General features: G+C 41.7%; 1 protein-coding gene across 1 annotated transcript in view; it reads left to right on the top strand.

The window, feature by feature from the left end:
- Nucleotides 1-27,673, top strand: part of DENND2B (DENN domain containing 2B) — a 149,426-nt gene that overhangs the window by 79,305 nt on the left and 42,448 nt on the right. The window contains exons 4-6 of the mRNA XM_077784286.1: nt 11,269-12,483; nt 16,223-16,359; nt 26,669-26,817. Of these exons, the coding sequence (XP_077640412.1) occupies nt 11,269-12,483; nt 16,223-16,359; nt 26,669-26,817 (1,501 nt within the window). The remainder of the gene's footprint in view (nt 1-11,268; nt 12,484-16,222; nt 16,360-26,668; nt 26,818-27,673) is intronic.

Genomic DNA, 27,673 nt, shown 5'->3' with positions numbered 1-27,673 from the left:
AGCCCTATTCCGGAGCAGGGGAAAAATGTGTCTGTCTTCAGTGGGAGCAACCCCATTCTGGAGCAAGGGAAAAATGCTCCTGTCTGCATTTGGAGGAACCCCATTTGGGAGCAGGGAAAAAATGCTCCGGTCTCCAGTGGGAGAGATGCCATTCCAGAGCAAGGGAAGATTATAACTGTCTCCATTGGGAAAGACCCCATGCCGCAGCAGGGAAAAATTGTGAATGTCTCCTGCAGGAGTGACTCCAGTCCAGAGCAAGGGAAGAGTGCAATAAGTGTTTCCAGTGAGAGTGATCCTATTCTGGAGCAGGGGAAAAGTGTGACTGTCTCCACTGGGAACAACCCCATTCCAGTGCAGGGGGTGAGTGTGAATGTCTCCAGGGGGAGAGACCCCATGCTGGAACAAGGGAAGAGTGTAATAACTGTTTGCAGTGGGTGTGATCCCATTCCAGAACAGGGGAAGAGTGTGACTGTCTCCAGTGGGATCAACCCTATTCCAGAGCAAGGGAAGAGTGTGAAGAATCCTCTCCACAAGGAAGAAGGAGCAGCAGAAATGCCATGTGATGAACTGACCACAGCTCCTGTTCCCCGTAGATCTGAGCTGATGCAGGAAAAGAGGTAGAGAAAATTAGGAGTAGGGGTGAGCTCAGGAAGAAGGGGGATGGGTGGGGGAAAGGTGTTTTTAAGATATGGGTATATTTCTCATGATGATACTCAGATTTGATTGATAATTAATAATTTTTTCCCCAAAATGGTGTGATGGTAATTGGTAAGGAGTATCTTCCTGTCCTTATCTCAACCCGTAAGATTTTTATTATATTTTCTGTCTCCTGTCCAGCTTAGGAGGACGAGGAGTGACAGAGCAGCTCTGGTGGGCACCTGGCATCCAGCCACATTTATGCACTCTGGAAAGTGCACCAAGGGTCATGCTTGTCATCATAGCTGGAATGTATTTTCAATTCCATAAGGTCAGAGTGACTGAAGAAAATGATGATAAGAGAGGCCAGGGGTATACACTTTACTCCTTCAGATACAAGATGCAACCTCTGCAGATGAGACACGTATACTCAATTAATAGGTTTCCTTCTCCCTTGCTTTGGCATCTCCATGAGTCATCTTTTACTTATCAACTTCTCCCTTGCCTTTCTGCTTTTCCAGGTGCCAAAAAAAATTGCTGCATGTGATTTCTTGCTTTCAGTTGTTTATATAAAAGAGAGATATTGTGTATGCATGAGAGATATTACTACTACTTCTGTCCAGAGTCTGTTATGAATGTTGGACTACTTCTCAGAAAAGTAAAAAAAAGTCTAACTTTTGGTAGGAAAACTGTTTTGCCTATCCTTAAAGGTTGCAGTTAATGTCAGTGTATTTGTGAGAGACAAGTTTAGAGGTGCAATTGTATAACTAAGTGACTGGAAAGTTCACAGAGGATGGTAATAGCATTTATTATGTTGGAAAAAAAGTCCAAGTTTGAGACACAGATATTTGGTGATTAAAGCAGGTGGAAATCCACTCTTCTAAGGGACAAAAGAGAGAGGGAAAAACTTATAAAATGAAGTTAAAGATGAAGAACAAGGGCACATTTCTCAGCTGTGCCATTCTTTGTACAAAAAATATCCTTCATGGAACAGATAAGTTTTCCTGCCATGGAGTGTGCTGGTTTTATGCCAGTGCTTCAGCTTTTTGCTTCCAGAAGAAGGTTACAGCAAGCTGCACGGAGGTGTTACAGTTAACTTGCCAACAGGGTGGCACCCAGCTGCTGGTCAGAGATGAGTCAGTCCCTCAGAGGGCTCAGCACTCTTTGGGCAGAGTTTGAGATCAGAATTAGCTCTTCTTTTCCGCTGCCTCAGATGGTCCATGTGACTTATGGCCTCTCTTCCCAGTGCATGAGCTCCAAGAGCTCTCCAAGTGAGACAGGCTGGGGCTGATAGGCTGTGTTTAGATAGGGTGATGTTGAGATTCTTTTGCATTCACAGAGGTAGTGCAGAAGATTATATTCTGATGGTATTTAAAATTTTATTTTGTTTTGTTTTGCTTTGCTTTTTGTTTACTCTGCAATGCAGTAACTCAAGAAGCAACACATATTCTCAGATCTTTTCAATCTCTTTAGTATTATCCTGTGTGACATATTTTATTTTCTCCAGATATCTCAGATCTCAGACTTGATGGACTGCGATATTGGTAGTTGAAAGGATGACAGAAATTGAAAATCCTTTTTCACAGCAGACAGATGGAAAATGGCTTTCAGTTTTATAACCTGTTCTTCTGGGATGCTTTCTCACTGTGTTAAATAATCTAACTCGCAAAGCTGGACAATAGAAACCTCTATAGAAAGATCTCACTGGACACTGGCAGCACACTGGGGACCACAGCTAAGCTGGTGGAACTGGAAGGAAAATGTGGAAACTGATAGAAAAGGCAAATAAAATATTTATATTTATTCTGAAACAAACTCCTCTGAATAGATGAGATTAAGAAAGGTTGTAGAAGATGGGAGTTCTGAATTCTTATTTTCTGTCCCTGTTGGATAGTTATACTTGAGTCTATTTGATGAGGTTTTGCATGACCTGGAAGTTGATTTATATGAAGCAGGGAAAGCAGATTTGTCTCTGTTCTGGATTAGTGTGCAGCCAGGATTTAGGACTTTTTGACTTCCTGTTCAGTGCTTTTCTCAGTGGGTATAGAGTATTTCAGTAAAGTATAGAGTGACCTTATAAGGTTTTATGACTTGTCAGTGCAGAAGAGGGATGAGCCTATTTCATAGCAACCTTCCAAGCCCAAATTTCAGATTTGGATGTTGCCAAACCCAGAATGCCCTCAGATATCTTGAAAACTGATAATTGAGCATCACAATTCACAAAAGTGTTTTTTAACACTTCCCAAATTGCATTTGTGTGAGCACAGAAAACTTGGAAAACTGTCAGAATTAGTTTCAGAGTTTGTTGCTTTGATATTCCAAGACAGATGAGCAAGCCTGTCGAAAAATTACCTGTGCTTTGAAAAAGCGAAGTTGAGAGCCTCTATATGCACTGGGATTTTTAACAGTCAGCATGTTCAGGCATGCTGCTAAAGAACAAGTTTCAAGGACAGGCAGTTCTTAAATAGACAAATGAAGGTTTGTGCTTTCTGCCTGGTTTAAGAAAAAAATGCCATCCCTTGTTGTGTTGCCACTCCCTCTCCTGCAAAACTCCCAGGATCTTAGGAAATCAAGTGAGACTAAAACATACTGGGCCAATTCCAGAACAATAACAATAGTGAAGCTGTAATAATGGAAATATCTATTGCATAAATTATTATTCAGAACATGTTATGGGAAAAGACTAACTCAAAGGGAGGCTTCCCTTTTTCAACTTTGAAACATATTTTTTGAGGAGAAAGTGAGTGATGGTCCCATGAAGCCAGTGCAGTGTACTTTGGTGGAAAAGAGAGAATGGCTTACTCTGATACTCGTGTTCTTGCTTTTTGATTTTATCATAGTCAGCTTCTGATGCCTGTGATGGAAAGTATAGCCCAGGCTTGTTGGTATTCTTTGCCTTGGGTAGTTATTTGTGTCTGAACAGAGGAGGTGAAAAAGGCATAAAGGGGGAATCGTTTAGAGACCATCCTGCCCTTGCCTTGTAACAGAACAGAAGACAGCCATAAATCTGGAGTGGCAGGGAATCTAACCCTCTGAGTCTAGATAATTTCACAATTTCCTGTTAACTTCTCCCCCCTCACTTGGCAAAGACACCTAGTGCATGTTGATTGATGGCATTTTATTTTACAGTCATTCCTTGTGGTCAGATTAGTCTTGCTGTCTTGGCATTATGGATCCAGGCTAATTCAAGTATGTAGGATCTGACTCATCAGCTTTGATTTCTTTGCCCTTGTTTTGTACAGTGGTAGAGCATAGTTGCCACTTCATGTAATTTACTTTGGCAGAATGACTCCTGCATTTCCCTGATGTAAATCAGATATTTTTGCTTCTGAGCCATGAAAACACAGTTGAGCTGCAGTCAGCTGTGATTGTGTGTACTTCTCTTCATGAACCAACTACAAAGGCCCAGAGCTCTGGGGTGGGTGGGGGTGCTAAACACAGGAATTCACCACAGCACCCCTGCAAATCCACCCCACAGTTGTGATCATTGACTCAGTACTTCTTGGGAGCACAGACACTGAGGCTTTCAAAAACTGCACACAGAGCTTGATTTTTTTTTTTGTTTTGTTGTTTCACAGTCCTTTCATTCTGTAGCTAGTTCTGATATGGTTTCGGTTTTTATTTAAATGAAAAGTATCAAAACTCCTTGGGAAAAAAAAATTCAGAAGTACGAATAGGAAAATAATTGACGTTTCTATTTTTTTTTTTTCTATCTTCAAACATTTTGTGATTTGTTGTCCACTTTGATTTTACTGCTCATTCTCTCCAAATGCTGAGACTTTTCCATCCCAGCACAATTTCATTAGAGAGAGCCTATTTCAAACAATCTTATAGTGCAGACTCACTGATCAGTTTAGAAAGTACAAGTTTTTGTCTTGTTTTTGTCACAATCCCAAAGTCAACAATAACAAGGTGATGTTATCTGGAATGCAGATTTTAGGGGAATTTTAGCCTGACTCCTGGTGAGAGCTCAAAGATTATAAAGGCTTGGGTGCAAGAGGGTTTGTTCTGCTACTATGTACCTCACTTTCTTCTCCAAGAGAAAGGCAAGATATGACAAGTTGCACAACTTGTTCCAGCATCAAGTTGAATCAGCTCAAAAATCACCTTACTGGTGTGTGCCCAGCAGTTGAGTGTGAAAAGTTCATCTCCTTTATTTGCCATAAAATCTTAGATTTAAGATAATTAAATACAATCTGTAATTATCTACTTGAGTTATGTAGAAAATTAAAATGCTCTGTGCTGTGAGAATGCAGAATATATTATAATAGAAAGGTTTACTGCCAAGTGATGGTGGATTTAAATTAAATAATGCAGGAGGTCCCTTTGGTCTTAATGTTCCCATAATCCCTAGTTAGAGGAAGTAACAAGAACATAAGTTTTAAAGTCCTTTTCTGCTCCTGGAACAATTAATACACTGCAAGAGTCAATTTATGTTCTTTAATGGAGTATACAAGGCAGCTGTCCAAGCCTAGATGATCATTTATATTTGAAAAAAAGTCACAACTCAAAGGATCATCAAAGCATGGGATCCTTGTGGGCCACCTTGACTACGCAACAAAGCTTAGATTCTTTGATTTCAATAATCTATTCTGGTGATGGTTGTACATTTTACCCTCATTCTAGTCTAGTTAGACCAGCCTGACTCTCTGTATTTGTCCCCTGCTTAGAGCAATGCCTGGCTGATCTGTCACTGCCTCTGCCTGTCTGTCCCCTCTGGCGAGGAAGGGAAAGGGCACAATGTCATAAGGAAATAATGCTGAATCCACGTTGCTCTGTGAAATTACTCGTTCTGTAACTCATCTCAAAGTGCAACCACACCACTGACTGCTGCTGTTTGACAGATAAAGTGGACTTCTCACAGTCCTCTGGAGGAAAGCATAGAGGAAATTTATTACTAATTCAGAGGGAATTTTTGGAGAAGTGTCCCTCATAATTGCTTCTATCAAAGTCCTTATGTTTTTTTTGATCTCCTTAAATTACTCTGCCTTTTTACACCTGAAGAGGCCTGGGAGATTGCTGTGCTACAGGGGTATGTTCAGTTCCTGTTTGTGCAAAAGTATTGATTCCTACTGGGAGCTTTCCCAAGAATGTCTGACAAAGACAGAAGAGTTTATGTGCTCTGTTTGTTTGCTCTGTGATTTTTTTTTTTTTTTTCTGGCAGCACTACCCTTGGTGGTGTGTGAAACTGTACTGGTTTCAAGGAGCTGTGGTTGCTGAACCTCTGCAAAAGTTCTTGTTCTGTCCAGGTCACAGAAGGAACGGGGCAAAAACACTGGTTCTAATTTGAGCTTCTGTTGGTCTCTACTTGTTTTCTCTCCTCTGCCTGCTTTGTCAAATCAAGTGGAAGTTTGATATAAGTGAATATCATAGTGAGCCATTACATCTGCTCTCAGCAGCAATACACCAAAATGTGCATGGCATAGTGAATGGTTCCAACTGGCAGGTGAGTAGAGTGTGCTTCCCTCTCACTTTGCCTGGCTCTGGGAAGGATGGATTCCAGGATCTGCACTCAGAGTGGCTGGCAGCTGGTAGCTGAATATTCCTTAGCATTCTCTCTTAAAAATTTCCAGAGAATTTCAAATTTACATCCTCATTTACCTATCAGAGCAGCTTTACTGTATGTATTAAACATGAGGTTTTCTGCCCTTGCAAAGATGAATTTCTGTTGCTTTTGTTTCAGATCTCCTTAAATATTGGCTGGAGCAACAAGCAGTCTCTAGTGTTGGCCAAATGTACTCCTTATCAAACCCACAATCCTATGGTCACAGCTGATTCTGATGTTACTGTTACCCTGAAACAGGTTAGGTTGACCTGATGAAATGGCACAATGCCCTGAGAACAGCCAGGAATGAGAAAAAAAAAAACAAAAAACCTAAATGAAATACTAAGAAAGCAATATTTTTCCTAACAAAAGTGGGGAGAAAGTCCTGAGGAGTAAAGCTAGTGCTGGGATTCTTTGCACCTAACATCAGTGTCACTGGGAAATGATGGGGCCTCATTAACAGGAGCCTGGAAAACCCAGTACCTTTTTGTCATCGTGTTCCTTGTTGTTTTTTCAGTAAATAGGCTCCCATGCATGAGCATGTTGAAGTGGGAAATTCCCTGGATCAGAGAGACAAAATCTCTCCTACTATTCTGTGCATGTTGGTTTAAGAAGAGCAGATGGGATTTGCAAAACTGAAAAATTGCTGAGTGGCTTCTTCCAGTTTGCCTTTCCTCAGGACAGGATGACCTGTGGGGTCACTCCTGAAAATTCAGAAAAGCTAAAACAGTGCTGCAGAGTCTGAGCTGCTTAGCTCAGAGGTCAGAACAGGGCAGTGAGAATTGGGAGTCCTGTAACTCTTTCAAAGCAAGTCACTTAAGCACCCTCTAGTCACTGTTAAAGCCTGAAATGCAACCTAAGATTTTTCTTAGTGTATATAAAGTGTATATGTTGGATAAAGTGCACACTTGATCTTGGATGCAAATGCCTCAATAAATGCACATTCTGATTTTCCACCCATACTGTGGTTTGCAAGACACAACCCCAGCTCTTGAGCCACCTTTCCGGCTGTCTCCCATTGTTAAAAGTTACTCATGAAGTTGTGGGAATTTTCTGCACCCATTTCTTTTTCCTGGAGTTAATGTTTGGCATTGGAAGCAGGAAGGAGCTGTGCTTCTGCTCAACTGGATCAAAAGGCCGGGCCCTCTAGTTTTGGATACTAATTTTGTATTGCTCACTTTCAGAGTGGTTTCCAGGAATTAAATTTTTCCTCTTCTACAAACAAATGTTAGCACCCACATTTTGCAGGAAGAAGATTGGTGTCTTGTCCAAAATGGAAGACTTTTTGACTTTAGGGTCAGATAGAGTGTGAGAACTCAGGCACTTTTGGCACCAAGAATGAGCCCTTCTCCATCCCCATAGATTTTTAGTACAAGTCAGCCTTGCTAAAAGGCAGGAACTAATTTTTTTTCATCTTTTGCCTTGTGACGAGTAGGTTGCAAATTATCTTAAAGCAAGTGTGTCTGTTCTCTTTTTGGTGCAGCTGAGATTCAGCTCCACTGTTATCCATTGGTGAAAGGAAACGCCTTTACTAGAGAAAACAATAGAATATATGAATATTTGAGAGTAGCCTTCAAGAATGACAGTTTTTATAATTCCAAGGTTTTTCTACATTTGGGTGAGAAAAAGAGAAACTGAAGAGACTGAATCAGAATGTCAAGATCAGTTGTATCTACAGTTCAAAATCCTACAGAGCATGACTGCTGTTATCAGTTTCCCCCTACTGTGGGAAACTGCTGATTTCTCAAGGAACTAATCACAACAGCAAAGCTGAGCATGGTCCAGAGAGCTGGAAAGCACCTCTTGGATTCTGTCTGTTCTCCTTGGTGAGCAGTGATGAGTCCCAGCAGAAAGGTGCTTCCAGGATCTGTCATCTGTTCAAAGGACAGCATCGGCTGCTTGGCAGCCTTTGAGACTGCAATGCACACCTGACTTGCCCGGGGTTTGGGCATTGCATACCTAGGTCTGCGTGTTGGAAGAATGCCCTCAGGGAATCAGAGTGACTTGTAATTTTGGGAAATGCTGGTTTTCTCAGAGAATAATCCTTGCCCAGAACAAAGGTAAATGGAACTTGTTAAGAAAGCTAAACTTGATTCCATGATCTATATTTATGCTGTTTATAGATGATATTTGGAAAGTTTATGTAATGATATGCATTGTATGCTGCCGCACCATATCACTCTTTGTGTAGAAAACTTCAATTAAGAGCATTTTCCTTTACAATCTTTTTGTGGAAGGTTGCAAGTTTCCTAATTATTAATCTCTGTCCAGTAATACTGGTTTTAAAGTCTGTGGAGCTATTGTGTCTTCAAGAGAACATTCTTCTAGCTCAAGTAAGTTTCTTGGGGAAGAACTATTTTATTGTCTACTGATCAGCTTTGGGCATGTTTTATTTTCTTTCATTCTGTTACTTACCAGCATCCTTTAGAGAATGTATGCTGAAGCCTTTGGGCCAAAGCTCTCTATAGGACTTATTCAACAACTCTTTATTGCTGAGTAAGTCCTATAGATTCTCTCTGAATTACTCAGATTTAGAGTCTAATGCACTGTAAAATAGAATCTATTTCTTAACTGAGGTAACCCAAGTCTTTGAGGGCAAACTCCTGCAGAAGGCCTGTGTCTTTGCAGCCCTGGTCTAGCACAGTGGAAGTGACTGGGAGTTTTATAACTGAATTTGGGGGTTTCAGGTTGAAGCCTTAATTTCAGTTGCCTTGCTGGGAACCTGGGGTTTAAGAGAATGGGTCATACCTCATGCCTCTTAAGAAGTTTTGCAACCTCTTCAGGATATGCAAACCATAATTTTCCCCTTTTCCTCTTTGCCTGGTGAATCACCAAACTTTTTCCTAACAGTGGAAATAGCTGAAAATATATTTCTTAGATTGTAAGGAGATGGACTATGCCTCTGGTATTTTCTGTGCAGTGTGTCAAAGGCAGAGAGAGGTGTCTATGACTGTCTGCTTGTCAGCATGATCTTCACCTCTGCTGTCCCATTTTACTGACCTTACCCTGTCATTTTATATTTTATTGGTGAGTGCGCTGGTGATTGGCCAGCACTGAACCCACCACATATTGCCAGTGCAGATCAGAGTCTAATAAACAAGTTGTGCATGCTAAAGCATTCCACAGGGCCTCTTCTGTCCCTGTTCTGTAGCTGAATCCTGACAGTGGATTTAGCCAATATGCAGCTTCCGAGGCTGTAGGGAAGGTTGTAGTCTTCTGACATAAAATAGTGGAAAATACATTCCACTGGATGATGTCAGTGCAGCTCTGGGATGGGTCTGCACTACATGAAAGAATTAGGAGAACATGATTTCAAATCTGAGTTAAGGCAGTGTTACGAATAATATAAAAATTTGGCTTTGTGGTATCAACATGAAGAAACTGGGATGAGACAGGCTGAAGTAATAAAGCATCAGGGTGCCCCACCAAACCTCAGGAGCCTGATTTAGCTTTCATCTTCAGGCACTATAAGGGTATGTTGGCCAAGGTAATTCCAGGTAATCCACTACAAACTGAGCAGCAACAGCCAGCCAAAACCACTCATCATCTGTCACATGCTTTTGATCTTCTCAGATCTCTTAAGACACCTGTCTGCAGCTGTATAGAATGGCAGGAAATTCAACTTCTAGGATGCAAAGAACATATTCTGGCATGCATCCTTTCTTGTCCTGTTTTAGGCAGCTGTTGTAGGAGTGTTTGCCATTGTCTTTGACATGAGATCTCTTTTCCTACAGGCATGTTTATTTTCAAAACAGTAAAGAAATAAAAGTCACCAAGCAATGTAACTTCTGTGACAAATAGACTTTCTTGTTCTCTCTGAAAAAGAGATCAGTTCCCTTTTGTGACGATTATTGTATTTTTGTGACTTTTTTTTTTGTGATATTTTTGAGCTTTGTTTGTGAAGTATCTGCTTTAGGAAACTGGGATGAAATCTGATAATCTGGTTTGGGGCTGCATTTGAAGGAAAAGAAAATATTTCCTGTATTAAAGTAAATTTTTCAGAAATCACTCCAGTGCTCTGAATTTTATTTTTTTTTTTTAATTAATGCACAGAAATTGGCACTTCTGCTGTAGGTATTGGCTGGCTGTTGGGAAGAAAATAATATAGCACCAGAAATCTTCTGAATCTCTTCTCCCTTTGCTATAGTGCAGACATTTGCTACCCTGATTTCTTTTGGGCAGCAGTTCTTTCATTTGTATCTTGCCTATGTACAGGACAGTTGATAAAAACCGGCTTGTTTTCCACAGTTTTCACACAGCATAAACTTAATAGTATAGGCAAGGCATTACTTATGGGTCTTTTCTCTTTCTCCTGTACTGTCTGAAACAGAAAGAAGTTAATGTTCAAGGAGTTGTGATTATTTCTGCTATGATTTGTATGTATGGATTTTGGCAGGGCAGCAACCCCCCTTTTTTGACACAATTTTGGCTTAATTTCCTTACTGCTGGCTCATCACTGATGAGCCAAATAATTAATGTGTTATTTAATTTCCTCATGTCTTTTTGTTGTTAAAAGTCCTTGCAACAATGTACAAACCCCAGTAACAATAGCTGATTTTGCAAACCATGGCTAGAATTTGTTCCAAGGGTTTTTTCCAGGGTAACACTGAGATCTTTCTATGTAGTTTATATTCCTCAACACATAATGTGAGCAGATCAATGTGTCTTCTCAGTGTGTAATATTCTTTTGATAAGAAATTACTTCTGTTTGATAAGGGAAATTTAATCTGTTGGCCACAGCACCAGATCAAAGACAAACCAGGTCTACCTCATTTGCAGGTGGTAGATGCTTTCAGGGCAGAGGTTTGCTATGAGAATCTCAGCTGGCATTAAATTCAGGAAACTTGGAAAAGCTGGGGGTTAAACAGAGATGAGAACACTTGTTTTGGATGTGCCAAGTGTCCTGCTTGTGGCCATCACTAGTTAAAGGCTGCCACCTCCCACCCCAACTCTGTGGCTTAATGGTCACTGGTGTCTCGATGCTCTGGGGTGGTCTTGCAGTGTGGAGACCTGCAGCCAGAAGAAAGTTGGCAAATAACTCCAGTTTTCCCGGGGCTTTGATTTTTTTCCTTTCTTTCTGTTTCCAGGTGCCAGTCAGCCACTCCGCCGCCCCTGCTGTCCCCTCAAAGAAGCCCTGCCTACCCCCTCAGTGACAGTGAGGACTCCTCCCGCTCTACTGGGCTTTCCAAAGTCTCCAGCTCCAGGCTGTGCCTCAAGGACTGGAACAGCCGCACATCTACGCTGCGCAGCACCTCCACGAGCCCGTCGGACAGCGACTCCCCGAGCCGCCCCCTCAAAGCCATCAGTGTGGGTGCTCTGGATAAAAGGCTGTCCGTGTTCAAGGCGGACCAAAAGGAGAGTCCAAACGAGGGTCAAGATGGGGAAGCGGTAGGGAGCCATCCACTCACCCGCAGCACTCTGTCCTTGGGCACTGCCGCCAAATCGAGGACCCTCTCCACCAGCAGGGTGAGCGTCCGCTCGCAGGCGTTGGACATCAGGCAGAAGATCACAGAATGGGAATGCCGCCGGGAGCTGTCCCCCAGGACCAGCGTGTGTGTGGACAAGAGGGATGCTGGGGAGAGGTCGGGCAGTGAGAGCTGCCCCAGTGTGCTGACCTCTCCCTGCAGCGACAAGACATTTGATTTCAAAGGGCTCAGAAGAATGAGCCGAACATTTTCCGAGTGCTCTTACCCGGAAACAGAGGAGGAGGAGCTGCTGGACAGGGATTCCTGCCGCCGGTTTGAAAAGAGATTAGGCAGGAGTGAACCTCCTTCTGCCACTTTCCTTAAGGGCCACGTGAGGAAAGAGTCCTCTGCTGTGCTCAACAGAATCCAGAAGATCGAGCAGGCACTGAAGGAGCAGTCGGGCAGAGGCCTCCCCCAGTTACCAAGTAGCTGCTACAGTGTTGACAAAGGGAGGAAAAAGTCTGGGACTCTGACTGCTGTGGAGGGACTGAGTGAAACCCTGAGTGATAGCAAAGGCGGGGGTGTTATTCTGGGGAGTGAACCAGAAACACCTCCTGAGGCTGAGAAAAGCAGTAAAACAAAACAGAGCGTTACTGCGAACTCAGCTGGCCCCAAAGTGCTCCTGGAAAGCGCGCCCAACAGCGCCGTCAATCCCGTCCCCAAGCCCAAGCGCACCTTCGAGTACGAGGCAGACAAATCCCACAAAACCAAACCCAGCAATGGCCTACCTCCATCTCCCATGCCCACTGCTCCTCCTCCCCTCCCGTCCACCCCTGCGCCCCCCGTGACCCGAAGGCAGAAGAAAGAGTCGCGCTTTCACAGAAAATCCCAGAATAGGTAAACCTCAAGGAAGTGCGCTCGGTTCTCCAAATGAATAAATAAGTGGGCTGTATTTTTGAAGTAGAAATATTTTAAATTCTCCCTGTAATGCAGTGGTTTTGATGTAAGAAAATCTAGGAATTGCATGCAAGACAAGTGGTTTTTTTTCTGCTGATCTGCACTCATGGAATGCACTGGTACAATACCTTTGAATGCCTTCAGGTTTTTTTAGGAGATCTAAAATCTGCATCCCTTGATCCCCTAAAAAAGCTCTAGGTTAGGTGTGCTAAAAGTTATGTAATTCATTCTAGCACAAATGCCCATGTTTGTGATTTTTAATGGACCATAATTTCATTATTGTTCAGTAGTGGGGCCATAGCTGGTCCCTCACAGTCTTTTCTTCCTGTAAAATGTACCTGCAGAGGTTTTCTGTTTCCAAAGTTCATTATGATAGCAGTTGTGTCAGTTTTATGCAATGTAGGTAATTTTATTTAATTCAGTCCTTAGGAATATTGTCCTAAATTATTATCAACAGCTGTAGAGGATTAATGCTAAGAAAACCATTTTATCACAAAAAGTCCTCTATGTTTTCCTGAGTTAATGATGGGGAGAGTGTACAGCTACATTTTCCCAGCAATTTGTGGAGCTTGGCCTGTTTTAGTCACGTGCTTCCTCTTGAGTTTTAGACATGGTAAAACTTATTCTTCTCATTGCTTGGAGAATTCTAGGCACAGTGGTTGCTAAGCATTCAAAATGCAGCATTTTTAATGAGTTCACCTGTCTGTGCATGTGTATGATACACATCCTCCCTTGATATTTAGTGATGAGATTTACAAGGAGCTGCTAAACAGCATCTCAGATGTACACCATCCCTTCAGATTCTGCTGCTTGATGTTGGCTCAATTATTAAAAGTTTTTTAGCACAACCTCACCAGAATTATACTGGGACAGGAAGAGAAGAGGAGCCTTCAGGTTCTGTCCTTTTCTCTCAGGAGATACCTGCTTCTGAAAGATCAAACACCTCTGCTGAGGTCGGTTGTTTCTTTCAGAAAGGCGTGGGGGGATATGGAAAATCAAGCTCTGATCAGCAGTGCTTATCTTTTAGTCCTGACAATAATCTCAGAGGAAGTAAATCTAGTTTTTAAGGAAAATTTGTGAAGTAAATCTGCCCTCAGTTTGTTCAGTACAGCATTTGCAATGTGCAGAAGACAACAATTTTTAAATGTTCTGGTGTAAATGATGGCCTTTATCATCAGAAGATGGGCAAGTCATCTAAGAACCACAGTATTTTATCACAGTGAGTTTTTGAGATGAAGTTTTGAAACTCCTTTACAGAAGAGGTATAATTCTGCTTGCACCTCCTTTTCTGCAGATTCAGTCTTCTGTCTGTTAGACAACAGCACAGTTCAGCAAAGGAGCTTCAGGCCTGGGTCAGGGCTAGGGGGAAAATCCTTCTAAGAAGCATTATTTATTAATTTAAGATGTAGAAGAGAAATTGTAGGATTAACAAGGTTGTCATGTGTATCTGATAATTCTTGCAAATCAGTTTGACATTTTACTGAGTACGTATGCATTCATTTGTAACATCTTTACCCACTATACTTTAGTGATTTCTCTGGACACATCTCTTGTTAATCATGATTTAACTAAGTTCAAATCAGCCTCCCAAAAATCTCAGGTTTGCTGGCTGACTTCAACGCTGAGTGGAAATCCTTTCTAAAAATATTAATTTTATTGTATTTGCTACTGTTCTTCCTTCAGTTACAGAAAGGATTTACATGATTTACAAAGCACTAAAGACCATACAATCATTTAAGAATGACAGTATTTGGTTGATAGTAATTACTGAAATCTCAGTACTTAAACTGTTCTTTTTTTGAGAACAGACATAACTCATTGTGCTTGCAGCTTGTAGCTGTGTTTCAGACTGAACATACATGTGGTTTGCACTTCCTGCAATGCCATGAGACCAGACTGAGGGCATTTATTTTCCCAATACTTTGGTTGAAAGGACTGATTTTATTTTTGGTGGCTAATTCAACACTCTAGTAATAGGGAGGAAGTCTTTCATGTTTGCCTGCTAGCAGAAAGCCAGGCTGGATCTGGAGAACCTGGTGCCAAGACAGCTTTAACATTTCAGAGTGGTGTGAGCTGGGTGTTCCCCCACAGCTGGAAATCCTCTGGCACACACACAGTGCAGCAGAGGAGTGTCACCAGATAGACTTGGGACACATGTACCACAGCTGAGTGTTGGTCCACAAAGCCATTCCTGTCATCCTACAGTGTCACCACATCATAGTGGTGCCTTGAAATCTATAGGAGCTGGGTATTTAACTACTTTTGAAAGTCTCATTTCATGTACAGCTGGGCCTTCAGTGTGTCAGCATCCTTTGTATTGAGTGGCTGTGGAGGAGCAGGTGTCTGGATCTGACACGCAGATTGTTTCTGCCACAATCCTGATGTGAATAACTTGGATCTGGATATTCTGAAGATTAGGGAAAGGAGAGAGAAGAGGCTCTGAAGCCTGATGCCAGCCCTAAGCCTGCTCCAGCAGACAAACAGCAAATCTTTTTCTCAAATGCAGTGTTCTGTGCCATATCACTGTGTTACCTGTTGGGATGCTTGAGCCAATTCACAGGACAAAGTGTCTCATGAGACTGTCACTGCCACACAAACATGATGTAACATATGCTGCACTCCAGCTGGGAAGAAGAAAGACAAGGGGGGGTTGATGGCAGGATGGTTTAATGTTAATCTAGGCTGGGGCTCAGTGAGTGGAGTATGGGCACCAGCACAGTCCACACAAGCCTTGCAGCACCACGGGATTATTTATGCTCTGACCTGAGCCTGTTTTTCTCGCCATTTCATCCTCAGCAGTAAATCGATCCAATGAATGCCAGCCCCTGTACTGCTGCCACTGCAAATCATGGGCCTCCCACCTTCAGTGTAGTTACTGCCCCAGAGAACAAGGCCTGGGTGAGCTGGAGAGTGGGAAGAACTTGGGGGAAAAGCCCAAGAACTCTCTAGAACTGCTCAGCAGCACTGGGGCAGGTGTGGGTAGGAGATGGTGAATCAGTCTGGGTGGGAATCAAATTGTGTGGGTTCATCTGACCCAGCTGGTCCTCACCTTCCTGCCAGAAAGGCCAAACCTTCAGCCCCTGAGCCACCAGCCCAAGCTGCTCATGCACTCCAGAGAGCACCAATTTCCTCAATGCTCTCTCCTTTGCTGCCAGTGCTTGGCATGGGGCATGCAAGGGATATGGGTGACTGGCACATGGGTCTCCCTTTGGCATTTGGGCACTGAGCTCTGTACAGGACTTATCCACATGTGAGTGCTGTCAAGGGCTACATCTCCCAGAGCAACCAGAGCAGGAATGCTTCTCAGAGACTGTGCCTTTCTTGAGGACAGAGTGCCACATGCTTCTGGGGCCTCTGGAAAGAGCAAAGTAATTTCTAATCTAAGGACTGTGCTGCTAACTTATTCTGTAAAATTGGAAAAATAGAATGTATTTTCTTCCTGTCTGCATAATGAGGATAACAATCCTTCCAACTCCTTAAAATTGTCATAGTGGCTCTGCTAGAGACTGCTGTGAGCATAGGACTTAGTGTCTGCTAAAAGCTAGTCCTTAAAGCATGAGGTGAGTTTTTTTTTAAATAATGGTTCAATTAATATATATTTCTTAACATGCAAACACTAATCTAAATGTTTGAATAAATTTGCATTCTTGTTACTAATTATTACTGTTTTAAACTTTAGAAAATCCTTTGAGTTTGAAGATGCCTCAAGCCTGCAATCCCTGTACCCTCCCTCCCCGACTGAAAATGGAACTGAGAGCCAGCATAAATTTGGATCCAAGAGCACTTTAGAAGAAAATGCCTACGAAGACATTGTAGGTAAGAAGCTGCTGCAGAACATGGGCTCACAGCAGGATGTCTAGTGCCTGTGGGCAGGCCACAGTATTGCTGAACACATGCCCTGTGCAGGAACGTTCAGTGCTGTCAGTAGAGAGAGATTAAATGGAGGCTAAATGGGTTTGATCCTTCAGTGCAAATGTAGATCTCAGGCTGCATGCAGGAAGTCTTGATTCTTTCAGACTTCACTGGGTAGTATTGAAAACAGACTGTTTGGTCAGCTTTTTGCCAATGCTTTTCAAGAACCAAATCATTCTTTTTATCGAGGCCTTGGCTTGAAGCCTTGAGTGGTGTAAAAATGTAAAGAACAGACTTGAGACAGTGTTTACAGAACTATCCAACAGCAAGATTAACCTCAGAGGCCTTGTGTGATCAGCTGAGCTTTTCAGGACTCCAGTGTGGACTGCCCCAAAGCAGTTATTTGTAGCACTGTTCCTGGTTTCCTCCAAGTCCCAGTTCCTGGTTAAAGAGGAATTAATTTCCTTTAGCTATACACCATCAGGAATGCACAACAAAAAACACTGTTTTCATTAAGCTTCATAAGAAAAACATGTTTCTTTTGGTCTTAGAAGGAAATGTATGGCCTATGCATACATTCTTTTAACATCTAAAAATAGTTGTTATAATTACTGAAAATTGGGCAGCCTTTCAGAGCATAGATTTTCCACACAAGTGATGAATCTCTGCATTGTTTTTAACTCTTTCAGTGTTATATTATTACAACAGATACAAAGGGGACTTCATTTTACTTTGGACAATGAATCTTTACATAATGAAAGCTGGAGGGCTACCAAGACAGTCTGGGACTCCAGAGCACACATCCTCTGAAGAGACACTGACAAGCTGGGCCTGTCTAGTTTGGTAAAAAGGCACTCTAATAGTGCTTACAAATGTTTTAGAGGGAAACAAAGACAACAGAACAAAACGATTCTTGGTCCTATCAGTTGATATAGCAAAGAACAGTGGCCACAAATTGGAGCCTGAGACTCTTTGGCAGACCCAAATTCTGTCTCTGGCTTGTCAGCCTCAGTGAAAATAGGAATTTACTCTTTCCATTTACTTCCTCTATGCCATTAAAAAAATGCTTTTGGAACAGAAGCTTTCAGCTCCTGTCAATGTTGTCTGTTAGTTAAAATGAAAACTTTATAGATATTGAAAAGGCTTTTTCTGTGTAGAGCATCCTTACATGATCATCATGTCTTTCTATGACAGACCACCCTATTCACACTTGAAAATGTATTGTGTGTTAGTTACAGTGCTCATCTTTGCTCAGGACTTGTTAATGTGGTACAAGATTTTAGGTGGTAATGATTCTTTTCCTTGACTAGTTTGTTAAATATCAAAATAAAATGTGCAGGACTGGTAAGAAGCTTTCTTCAAATGAGAATAAATCTTGGCTTCAGTAAAACAAAATCATAATGGGTTTTTCCAACCCATGGGTACTATAAACCAGCTCCTTCAAGTCTATAATTTGGGCATTTTGGCAGAGCAGTGGGAAGAGAATGCAAAATTTCAGATCTGTGGACAAACACAGGACTTCATTATTTTGTACTGCTTTTTAACAACCTCTTTCCAAGCACTTCATTCAATACAGCAGTGCGGGGGGAATACCAAATCAGTATAATTCTTATAAACTGTCAGGCATGATTAAAGACAAGCCAAAGTGGTTTGATCTCCAGCTTTAAAGAAACTATCGTAGCTTTGTGTATCACATCTGCATAATTTATACCAGTGGTGCTAGACCCCAGTCTCCAAGTAGCACTTTTGTGCTCATGCAAACCAGGTGTCTGCAAGAGTGAGTTTATTTTATAGATCTACATCTGCTTCAAAGCTATAAAGGGCTCTGTCACTGTGCTTTGAGTTTTCTTTGCAAACAGTTCCCTTAGAGGTGCTGGTGGGTCTTTTTTTACTGTACCTTATTGAATCTCCTTGTCTCCTAAAACTTGTAGGCAGTTAAACATTGTTGTTGTAGTAATAAACTTAATTACATTTATATCATGTCCCCCCATCCCTTAGAATTAATATTTGTAATGTAAGGAAGTGTTAAAATACAAGAAAAGAAAGCTATGAATCTTGAGCAATGCTCTAAGCAGTGTAAGTGTGAGAAAGAAACATTAAAAAATTGGGTTGGAAGGGACTGTGGAGTCAGCTGGTTCAGCCTCTGCTCAAAGCAGGGTTTATTTCAACTTGAGATGAGGTTTCTTAGGGCTTCATCTGGTTGAGTTTTGAAAACACCATGGAAGGATGGCTTCCCTGCCGCCCTGTGTAGCCTTCTCCATTGCTTAGCCCCCATTGTGAAGAATGTTTTCTTGATGACACAGTGAACAAATTTTTCTTTCCATCCAGTCTGAATTCTCCTTTTTGCTATTTGTGACTGTTGTCCTTCATCCTTTCACCTCCAGGAAGTGCCTGGTGCTGCCTTTTCCATTTGCCTACCGGGGCAGTGGCAGACAGCAGCTGGGTTAACCCCCAGCCTTTCCCAGGCTAAACAGCTTCTTAGCATGCAAGTGCTAGGTCTGGAGTAATTGTTTTTTTGTTTTTTTTTTTTCTTGAGTCATGCCCCACATGGCCTCTTCTTGTGGGGCATATGCACACTAAAGCTTTGTCTTCCTCCTGGTGCCTTTGCACTTCTTTAATGAGCAGGGTAGCAATGAACTGCTGTGTGTAGTTTATCTTGAGAGCTGGCTTTCTAAAAAAAAATAGTAGGTTTCAAGGTATATTGACATTGAAAAGGATTGTGCTTTGAAAACCAGTAGCATAATGAACCAGACACTTTGTTAAATTTTATATTATTTCTGTATAGATGAAATACTTGCATGGTAAGCTCAGGACGGGTATTGGATTGGGACATAATGATCCATTCTGCATCAATCAAGCAGCTATTGTATAAAGGGGTGCACATTCCTAATATAAATCAGAGCTGTGTCCCATGTGCAAGGACCCATGTGGACTTCATTCATCTTCTGTACTAGCACTTCCAGAAATGTGGCAGTCATAGTAAACTTAACATTGTTTTGCTTCTTGTGGTTTTGAATGAGCCTTTAATCAGACCAAAATTGATGTGGCTTTCTGAATCCGGTTGGGGAAACCACGCTTGGCTTTGTGTGAATTCACAAAACTATCATAGCATTAAGAGATGGCTGAGGTTGTTGCTCCTGCTGTGTTTGTGCACAACAGTATTTCCTGTCATATGGACCATACGGTTCGTTTTCCAGTCTGCTCCCCTAAGTGCAGCTGAGATGTTGGAATACTTTTATTTAAGGTCTTGTGTCTCTGAAGCATTGTTGACCTGTAGGACCAAGCGCTTGTTATCATCATTAAAAAAAGTTGAATAAATAAAGTGAAGGTCAAGGGCATAGTATTAAGTTTGAATTGAGAAAATCTAGTAAAACTAGGTGAAAGGAGTAACACTGTGTTTAGAAATTAAAAGTAGCAGAAGAGACCTCTGACAGGACAAGGCTTCTTACCCTGTAACTCCCCAGAGTGCTGTACACAGCAGAACAGGTGGAGATTTCCTCTGAGAGGACATTGCAGATGTGCAGGAAACCCATTGCTCAACTAGGCTCTGTGTGTTGCCTCTTGTACTGAGAATGTTTAACTGAACATTGCATGACTCCATGTCTGCTTTGGCAGCTGGAGCTGAAGCAGTCTAGACAGTAAGGCAATGCCTCAAAAACATTGCAATGGAATCTCTAAAGCAGGATGAATTTCTAAATGGGATCTTGCTGGTGGGTTCCCATTGGGAGTGTCCTGCAATTCACTGTCCCAGGGGCAGCTGGCCCTCTTGGGGAGGGTTTCTTATGTGCCCTTCTGCTCTCTGGGCCTGTTCAGTGTCATGTTTAGAAGATTTTAAGCCCTTTCAGTAGCTGGACTTTTCTTTTGACAGATATTTTTTGCACCTTAAGAAGACAACTTAATCACTGTTTCCTGTAAGGGCATATAATATAATTGAATCTTGTTACAGCTGACACCAAAGGTGACTGCTAAGTGAAACAGTGGAGTCATACACAATTGCTTGGCTCTTTTTCTCTGTCAGTTTGAGATAATATTGCTTCAGTTTGGGATAATCAGCTTCTTGTTTACCTCTGCATTAAAACAGGACAAGTCACTCCCTTTATCCCTGCTGGTAAGGCAACTGATCTCTCCTAAACCAATCAGTTGGTTTGATTTCTTGTGTAAATTTGACACAGTGCATATCATGTAACAAAATGGGATGATTTAGCTGTTCTACTGAACCATTCGCTGCGTGTGATCAGAGCTGCAGCAACTATGACTGAGGTCAAGCTGGAAAATGTTCCAGCTTGACATTGCTTTCAAATTAGAACATTTGGAAAGTTCTTCCAGTAAATGTGGGAAAAGGTTAGAAAGAGAGCAAGCTGATCTTTCGAGTAAAATCCCATCCTCACACACCACATTATTGCCTGTCATGCTTTTGTAACATATTTTAGTCTGTCATAATATCATCCCATGACAAATCAGGGAGAATCTGGAATTTCTGGGCTGCTGTGAAGCTTAAGCAAACTTGGAGAGATTCCAACTCTGCCAGCAGTGCTGTGCTAGCTGCTTCTCTGAAGACATTTTGGGTTTTCAGTCACACACCAGCAGGTCTCTGGAACTAGAATTGATGCAAAATGATGGTACAGGCAGTGATCACCGAATAATATATTCCTGTCTTATTCTGCACCCACAGTTCTGCCTGTGACAACCTAAAGAGAATGTGAGATTTTGGAAAGTGTAATAGTGTCAAGTTTAATAATAGACGCTGTAGGGTAATGGCAGCCAGAGCACATTAAATCAAACAATGTTCATATGGGCCTGTCAAAGAAAGGCCAAATACTTCAGCTGATCCTGTTGACAGTCAGCCTGCTGCATTGTTGTTACATTTGGATACGTGGATTTCAGTTATTTTTAATAATCATCTCGTGCCCTATTTAGATCTCAGTTTTTCTCTGTGGCGTCTGTCTCATCACTGTACCATCCACTACAGCTTCTTCTGACAGTCTCTGTCAGCTTTACTGCCTGGCTTCCCAGTCAATTCTGCATGTTAGTAAGACAGAAAAAAAGACCATGAAATTTCTCCCCCCAGATCCTCTCTTAAATTCAGAGACTCTGTTGAAGGCAGCAGGGTGACACCTCTGAAGTACAGGCAGTTTAAGCAAGCTGCTGCTGCACTGTGCTAACAGATGCTTATCAGACATTTTCATGCACATGATTTTGGACTGTGCTGTAAACAGGTGATTTCTGAGGGTGACATTTCTGCCTCATTTATCAGCCATGCTAATTCTCTTCCCTTGTGCTTCATTATGATTGCACTCTCAGCAGTCCCTGCAGAGATAGCAGGGAGCTGGAAGCATCTGCAGTGTTTCTTCTGCTTATTGCAAGGGCTGGAGGAGTTCAGAAAGCACAGGTTGCTGCCTACAAACTCCATGGACAGGGCTCAAAAGGCTGATTGCATTTTGGACTTGCCACTCTGCTTGTTGTAGATGCTCTACTGCTTTTCTGAGCTCGTGATACTGAGCGATATACTGAGTGACAGGACTATAAGCAAGTAATGGTCTGTAACTTTGTGCTGCTCAGCAATAGCTTTTCAAAGCAGCTGTAAATGTGTGCTAGCTGTAACTTGAGATTGAAATAGTTCCTCTTTTTGCAGATTCCTGGGGTAAATTCCCCAACTGAGGCGCACAGTTGCAGCATCTCTGACATTGAAAACTCATCTATGTACCAAAGAGCTAAGTTTGGATACTTTATGGGAGTGTGGAGATTTACTGGTTTTCATCCATTTTATATGAACGTGCTCATAACCATCCCAATGGCCCAGTTTTTCTCCAGAACTGGTGGCATGGATTTGTGCTGGTGTAATTTTATGACTGAAATGAATGAGCAGTGCATGTGCACCTCATTTGTGAGGTGATAACTGTCCCGGCCATACAGCTCAGGCCCCTGGGCTTTCAAAGCAGCCAAGAGGAAAGGCAGCAGGCTCTTAGCTTGGGCATCACCCTGTGGATTCAGCATCTCCTCTGTGAGTGTTGCTTCCCAATTTAGGCACCCAGCTTCACATAAATTTAGGAGTCCTTTCCTTTACTCTATATCTGCTGTTCCATTCTTCTCTCTTCCTGGCAGTGCAAAAGGCTGGAGTTATAACCAGCACTCTGTGAATCACTTAATTCCTCTGATAATTGCTTCTCCCATCTAAAAAGAAATTACGCATTTCCCTGCTTTCTGCCATTTATAGAGAAGCGTCTGCCTGCTTCATTTTTTTCCCCCTGAGCCTTACTTTTCACTCCTTTCTCAGCATGAGACAGGCTTGCTGAGTCTGCCTCTGCTTCCCATTTGCCACGTGTGAGAGGCTGAGCAGAGGAACACTGTGTGCTGCCTCCAGGACTCACTGGGGCTGACTTGAACTGCATCACGGAGTGAGGAACTGCAGCCCCTGGAGGAAACTCATCCATGCTTAAGCTCAAGGCACTGCATTCCTCTGGACTTTTCTAAATATTTATGGTTATTTCATCTTTTTTTGTTGTTGTTGTTGTTTGTCTTTTCTTTCCCTGAGGCACCATTCATTACATTTTCTGTGATATCTTCTGAAGATAAATTTTGTGTAGATAAATGCTCTGTGTTAACTCAGCACTTTGGTACGTAGAATTTAAGAAAATGGGAAACTTGGAAAAAAATGCTGATGGAGGGAACTGATCTGGGAGTAGGGATGGTGATTAGAGACAGTACTTGTAAAGACTTACTCTTTGTGATAATTTGCATTCTGGGGTATGATTCAGCTTCCTTTGAAGTCAGTGATAATCTGCTGTTTTCTTGTGTGGCTGTTGGATCAGCCTCATTAAGACAAGCCTGGCCTCTGTACTGCATAATGTTTCTCCTTTTGGCTTTCAATAGAGACATCCATATGGAAGGAACAAGGACGTTTCCTTGCTCTTTCATTGTAAATATGTTTTCCTTTTGCAGCAAATCCAAGTACTGCAGCTTGCAAACATTCCTTGCCTGAGACTTGGGACTGGAGAAGTGGTGCTGCTGAGGAGAAAGCTGTAAACCTCTGAGCCAGCCAGTGATATGGAAACTTTTCTCCTTTTTGTGCTACAGCAGCAGCAGCCACCACCACAGGTCTCCCCAAGATCTCACTCCCACGTGGGATGTGCACCTGCTGGTGACCACCACTTCCCAGATGTTTCTCCTGTGGAAGGGAGTCACTGTGCAGTCAGATGCAGTTAAATGCTGCTTTAAGGCAGTTCAGGGTATTTTTCAGTACTTTTTGTTTACTTGACACCTTTGATTCTTTGTCACTTGTACAGAAACCAGTCTGACCTACCTCTTTTTGCATATCTGGTGTTTTTTGTGTCTCCCAGGGACAGCAGATACTAAGAAAAGGCGGTTGAAAATTGCTGAGGAGATAGTTTGTCTGTCTCTTCTAGTTCACAACTTGAACCAAATACTTAATTCAAAACTTATGTCAGCAAAGCCGGGTGGTTTCTGATGGATCAGACTATTTCATTATCAGAGATTTGGTGTAGAGGGAGGTTCTTAAAAAAAAAAAGTTAAAAAAAAAAAAAAAAAAGTGGCGAAGTGTATTTGATCTTAAGGCATTAATTCAAAGTAGAAAAAAAAACAAACCCTGAATTTTTTTTTTTTTTTTTTTAAAGCAAATGAGAGAAAGAATAGACACAAGAGTTCTTGAACAGGAAAGCAGTCATCTGCAGAAGCTCTCACAGCTCTATGGGAAAGGGTTAACATCCCTGTGGTGTCTCCTCTGACCTTCACATTACACTGAAGAGGAATTTGGCCCAAGCTCTCTTTTGGTAGAGACTCTGACTCGGGGAAAAAAAAAGCCTCTCCTCATGGTTCCTTGCTCCTCCCTCTTCTCTCATCCAAGACTTCTCTGGGCCCACTTCTATACTTAATATGTCAGGTCAATATTATTTATGTTGAGTTTGACTGGTTAAAGCAATTCTGTTTTACATTCTGTTTTGGAAAGAGACTCCCCTTAACATTTATAAATGCTTTATATTGTAAAAAGGGTTTTTTTTGCGGATTGGCTTGTTTCTTCCTGGGAGTTTGGATACTCTGTAGATCAATACAGTAACATTTGTTTTCACAAGGAAGTGCATGTTTGAGCCATGTCTCATGTAGCTGGGTATTTTGAAATCTATTAATCCATTCTAAAATGCTTGCTTGACCTATACTTGACTTGGACTTACAAGAAATTTTATGACACTACTAGAGCCCAATCAGCTGTAAGTAACAGCATTTTGGAAATTTTACTCTTTTTCATTGCTATGATTGTAATTTCTAGAGCTGTAGAGTCTAAAGTAAAAGAATCAGGGTGTGATATCTATATTTCCTTCCCATAGGAAAAATCAACCACTTCTATAGTCCTCCATAGCATTACATTTCTCTAGGAATCTTTGCTTAAGATTTATCCTGTTCATTGCACTAATTAAAAGGGCTTTTTTTCATGTACCTCACACACCTGAGGGTGTTCTTTCCATACTGGCATGAGCATTGGGCCAAAACAATAGTGCAGCCTCTAGAATCAGATTCCCTCTGGATGAAATAATAAGCTGTGATTGCCAAGTCAAACATTCTTCAAGAGCAGCAGTGATTCAAGCTTCTAATTAGAACGAAGCTAAAGCATTCACTCTTGTGCTTATGTTTGACTAGAAATCTTACTATGATGCACTACTGAAGCAAAACTGTATTTTTATTTGTATTGTGAATATGTGAACTTGCTCAGCAAAAGTTCTTGTGGCTGTAATTGATGAACCAAGCAGCCTCACGCTTCCAGGTTCAACAATCAAGTAGAAAGTACAAACTGCTTTTGTTTTCTTTTGTACAATAAGGAAATTTAATCTGCCTAGAACAACATAGCTGGTAGTCACACAGACTGTGTTAACCCAGGCCTTGCTCTCACTGAAAACACCTATGCTCCAGCTGTCATCTCCTTCAACACTGTGACTATTTTCTGCAACACTGGGAATAATGAACCATGCTGCAGCTTTCTGTTCTCAGTCCTCAACTGAATTTCTTATACTAAGTAGCTTGTATCGCAATACATATATTGTACTAAACCCATGGGTTTTAAAGTCACCTTTAGGTATAAAGCCAAAAACAAGTTGGTTTGAAAGCTTTTAACTTCCTGCTTGTTTCTGTAAATCAAGTCTTGAATTTGAGTAGATCAATATTTTTTTGAGATGATTTTCTGTTCAAGATGGTTGGAAAACTGGAATGACTGTGTTTGATAAACCTGAAGCTCTAAATCAGTTGCTGCTTATCAACTGTCTGAAAAAATGCATACAAAATGTCAGTTTTATTGATGACACTCATTAATCTTCATGCTACTTTGTTTAGTCAGAGGTCTGCTAAGTTCAGGACTTTTGAGAAGATGGTGGGTATTGGATCTCAGTCAAATATGGACTATAAATTTTGATTCTGGTTTTCAAATGGTAAAAATTCTAAAGAATGGGGTCTGCTTTTTAATGTATTTTTCATTTAAGTAATATTTAGCATTTAATTGGTTAAGCCTCTATATATTACTAGCAGGATGAGTTTCCTTCTGGGAGACAGGAATTGGACATAAGTTGAAATGAATAGCTGCCTAATTTGAAGGCAGGATATATTTTAAAGAACACTTTGAGGATGCAGGATGATTGGGACAGAAATTCTTCTCCTTTTGCCTTTTCAATCTTGTTTCTTGGAACGGCTGAGCTGGAGTGTCTATTCTCTATTTCCACCTCTCAGGAGAAGAGAAAAATTAAGGTTGCATCAAATAAGAATTGTCTTACTGCGTGTAAGGGTGGTGTGTTGAGCACAGTTACTTATTGGTCTTCATTTCACCCTGTGAGTGGCTGTTACAGATTTACAAAATCTACTGATACACTCTCAAGAAGTTAAGTGCCTTAGCTTTTATATATCAATAAATTTTCCACAGCTGCGGATGCTCAGAAGCACATCTTGTGAAATCTTCACATCTTAGTTAAAAAAAAAAAAAAGGGGGGGGGGGGGGAATGGGTACAGTAAAAAACTCCAAAGAAACTTGTCGCCCTCATAGCCAAGTTCTTCTCCAAATACTTCCAGCTGCAGCTAGAGGGATGAGTCATGCTGAAAGCTGAGGAGCTTTTCTAAAAGCCTTTCACTTGGTTCACATGATTTTTTTTATTTTTTTTCTAATTTTACATTCCTGTCTGTTTTTCTTTCCTTAAAAAAAAACCCAAAAAACAACCACAAAAAAAAAAAAAAAAAACAAAAAAACAACAACACAAAAAAAAAAAAAAAACCAAACGTGCAGGCGAGTCACCCAAGGAAAACCCGTACGAGGATGTGGAGCTGAAAGGCCGTCACGGGGGGCGAAAATCCCATCAGCTGTCGGAGAACTCCCTGGACTCGCTGCACAGGATGTGGACGCCGCAGAGCAGGAAATACCCGGCAGCTCCGCAGGTAAACGCAGCGCCCCGGCGGCCGCGCACCTCGTAGGGAATCGCCTCTGCTGTCGGGCAGGGACAGGGGGGAGAAGTCAGCTGCTGGTTTTGCCGCTGTGTTGTTGCTCTGCTCGTGGGGAGTTCGTAGTGTGGCATGTTTATTGTAAGAATGCCAGGTAAAAGCCCTGACTAAATCCATGCAGAATCAAATAGTCAGAAAAACCTGAGTGTCTGCACTTAACAAGTGTGTATTAACTGTATTTATAGCATGAGAAACTCGGCAGACTTTCCCTTTTGTGGTGAATTTAACAAAGTTAGCCTGTTATTTTGTGAACATCATGAAATACCAGGTTGCTTTGTTGTTTATGGGATCAATATATTCATAAGGAAAAATTGAAATCTCAACGCATACTTAATTTTGAGATTCAAAACACCTTTTAAAGGAACTTCACTGTGCACTGAATTAGCAGAAATTCGCTGTTGAACAAAAAGTCACAACAATTTACATTTTTGTCCTGTAAAGAGACCCGGAAAGAAAACTGAACGCATTTCCTTTCACTTGCTTTGTCTGCATGCAAACATCACAATCCAAAAGGAGCATCACCAGGATTCTTAGTGTGCTCCTAGCACATCACCTGTAAACTAGGAGTGACTTCAGCAAAGCTGCTGGAAAAGGAACAAGTGGAAAGTAGTAATCAGGCAGAGAAAGGAGAAGCAGGCACTGCAGTCATGAAGATAATAGGGAAATGTCCCTCATACAGGGACGTGGTGCATAACAACTATTTCTGGCTGCGTGTGTGTTTACAGAAGTTGTGTAGCATCCAGAGGATCCCTTAGGGAGTGCCAATAGGCTGGGAACCATACAGAGCCATAGG

The sequence above is a fragment of the Lonchura striata genome, chromosome 6, assembly GCF_046129695.1.
Source record: "Lonchura striata isolate bLonStr1 chromosome 6, bLonStr1.mat, whole genome shotgun sequence".
In the NCBI taxonomy this organism is placed as follows: domain Eukaryota; kingdom Metazoa; phylum Chordata; class Aves; order Passeriformes; family Estrildidae; genus Lonchura; species Lonchura striata.
This window is presented reverse-complemented; position numbering and strand designations above follow the sequence as displayed.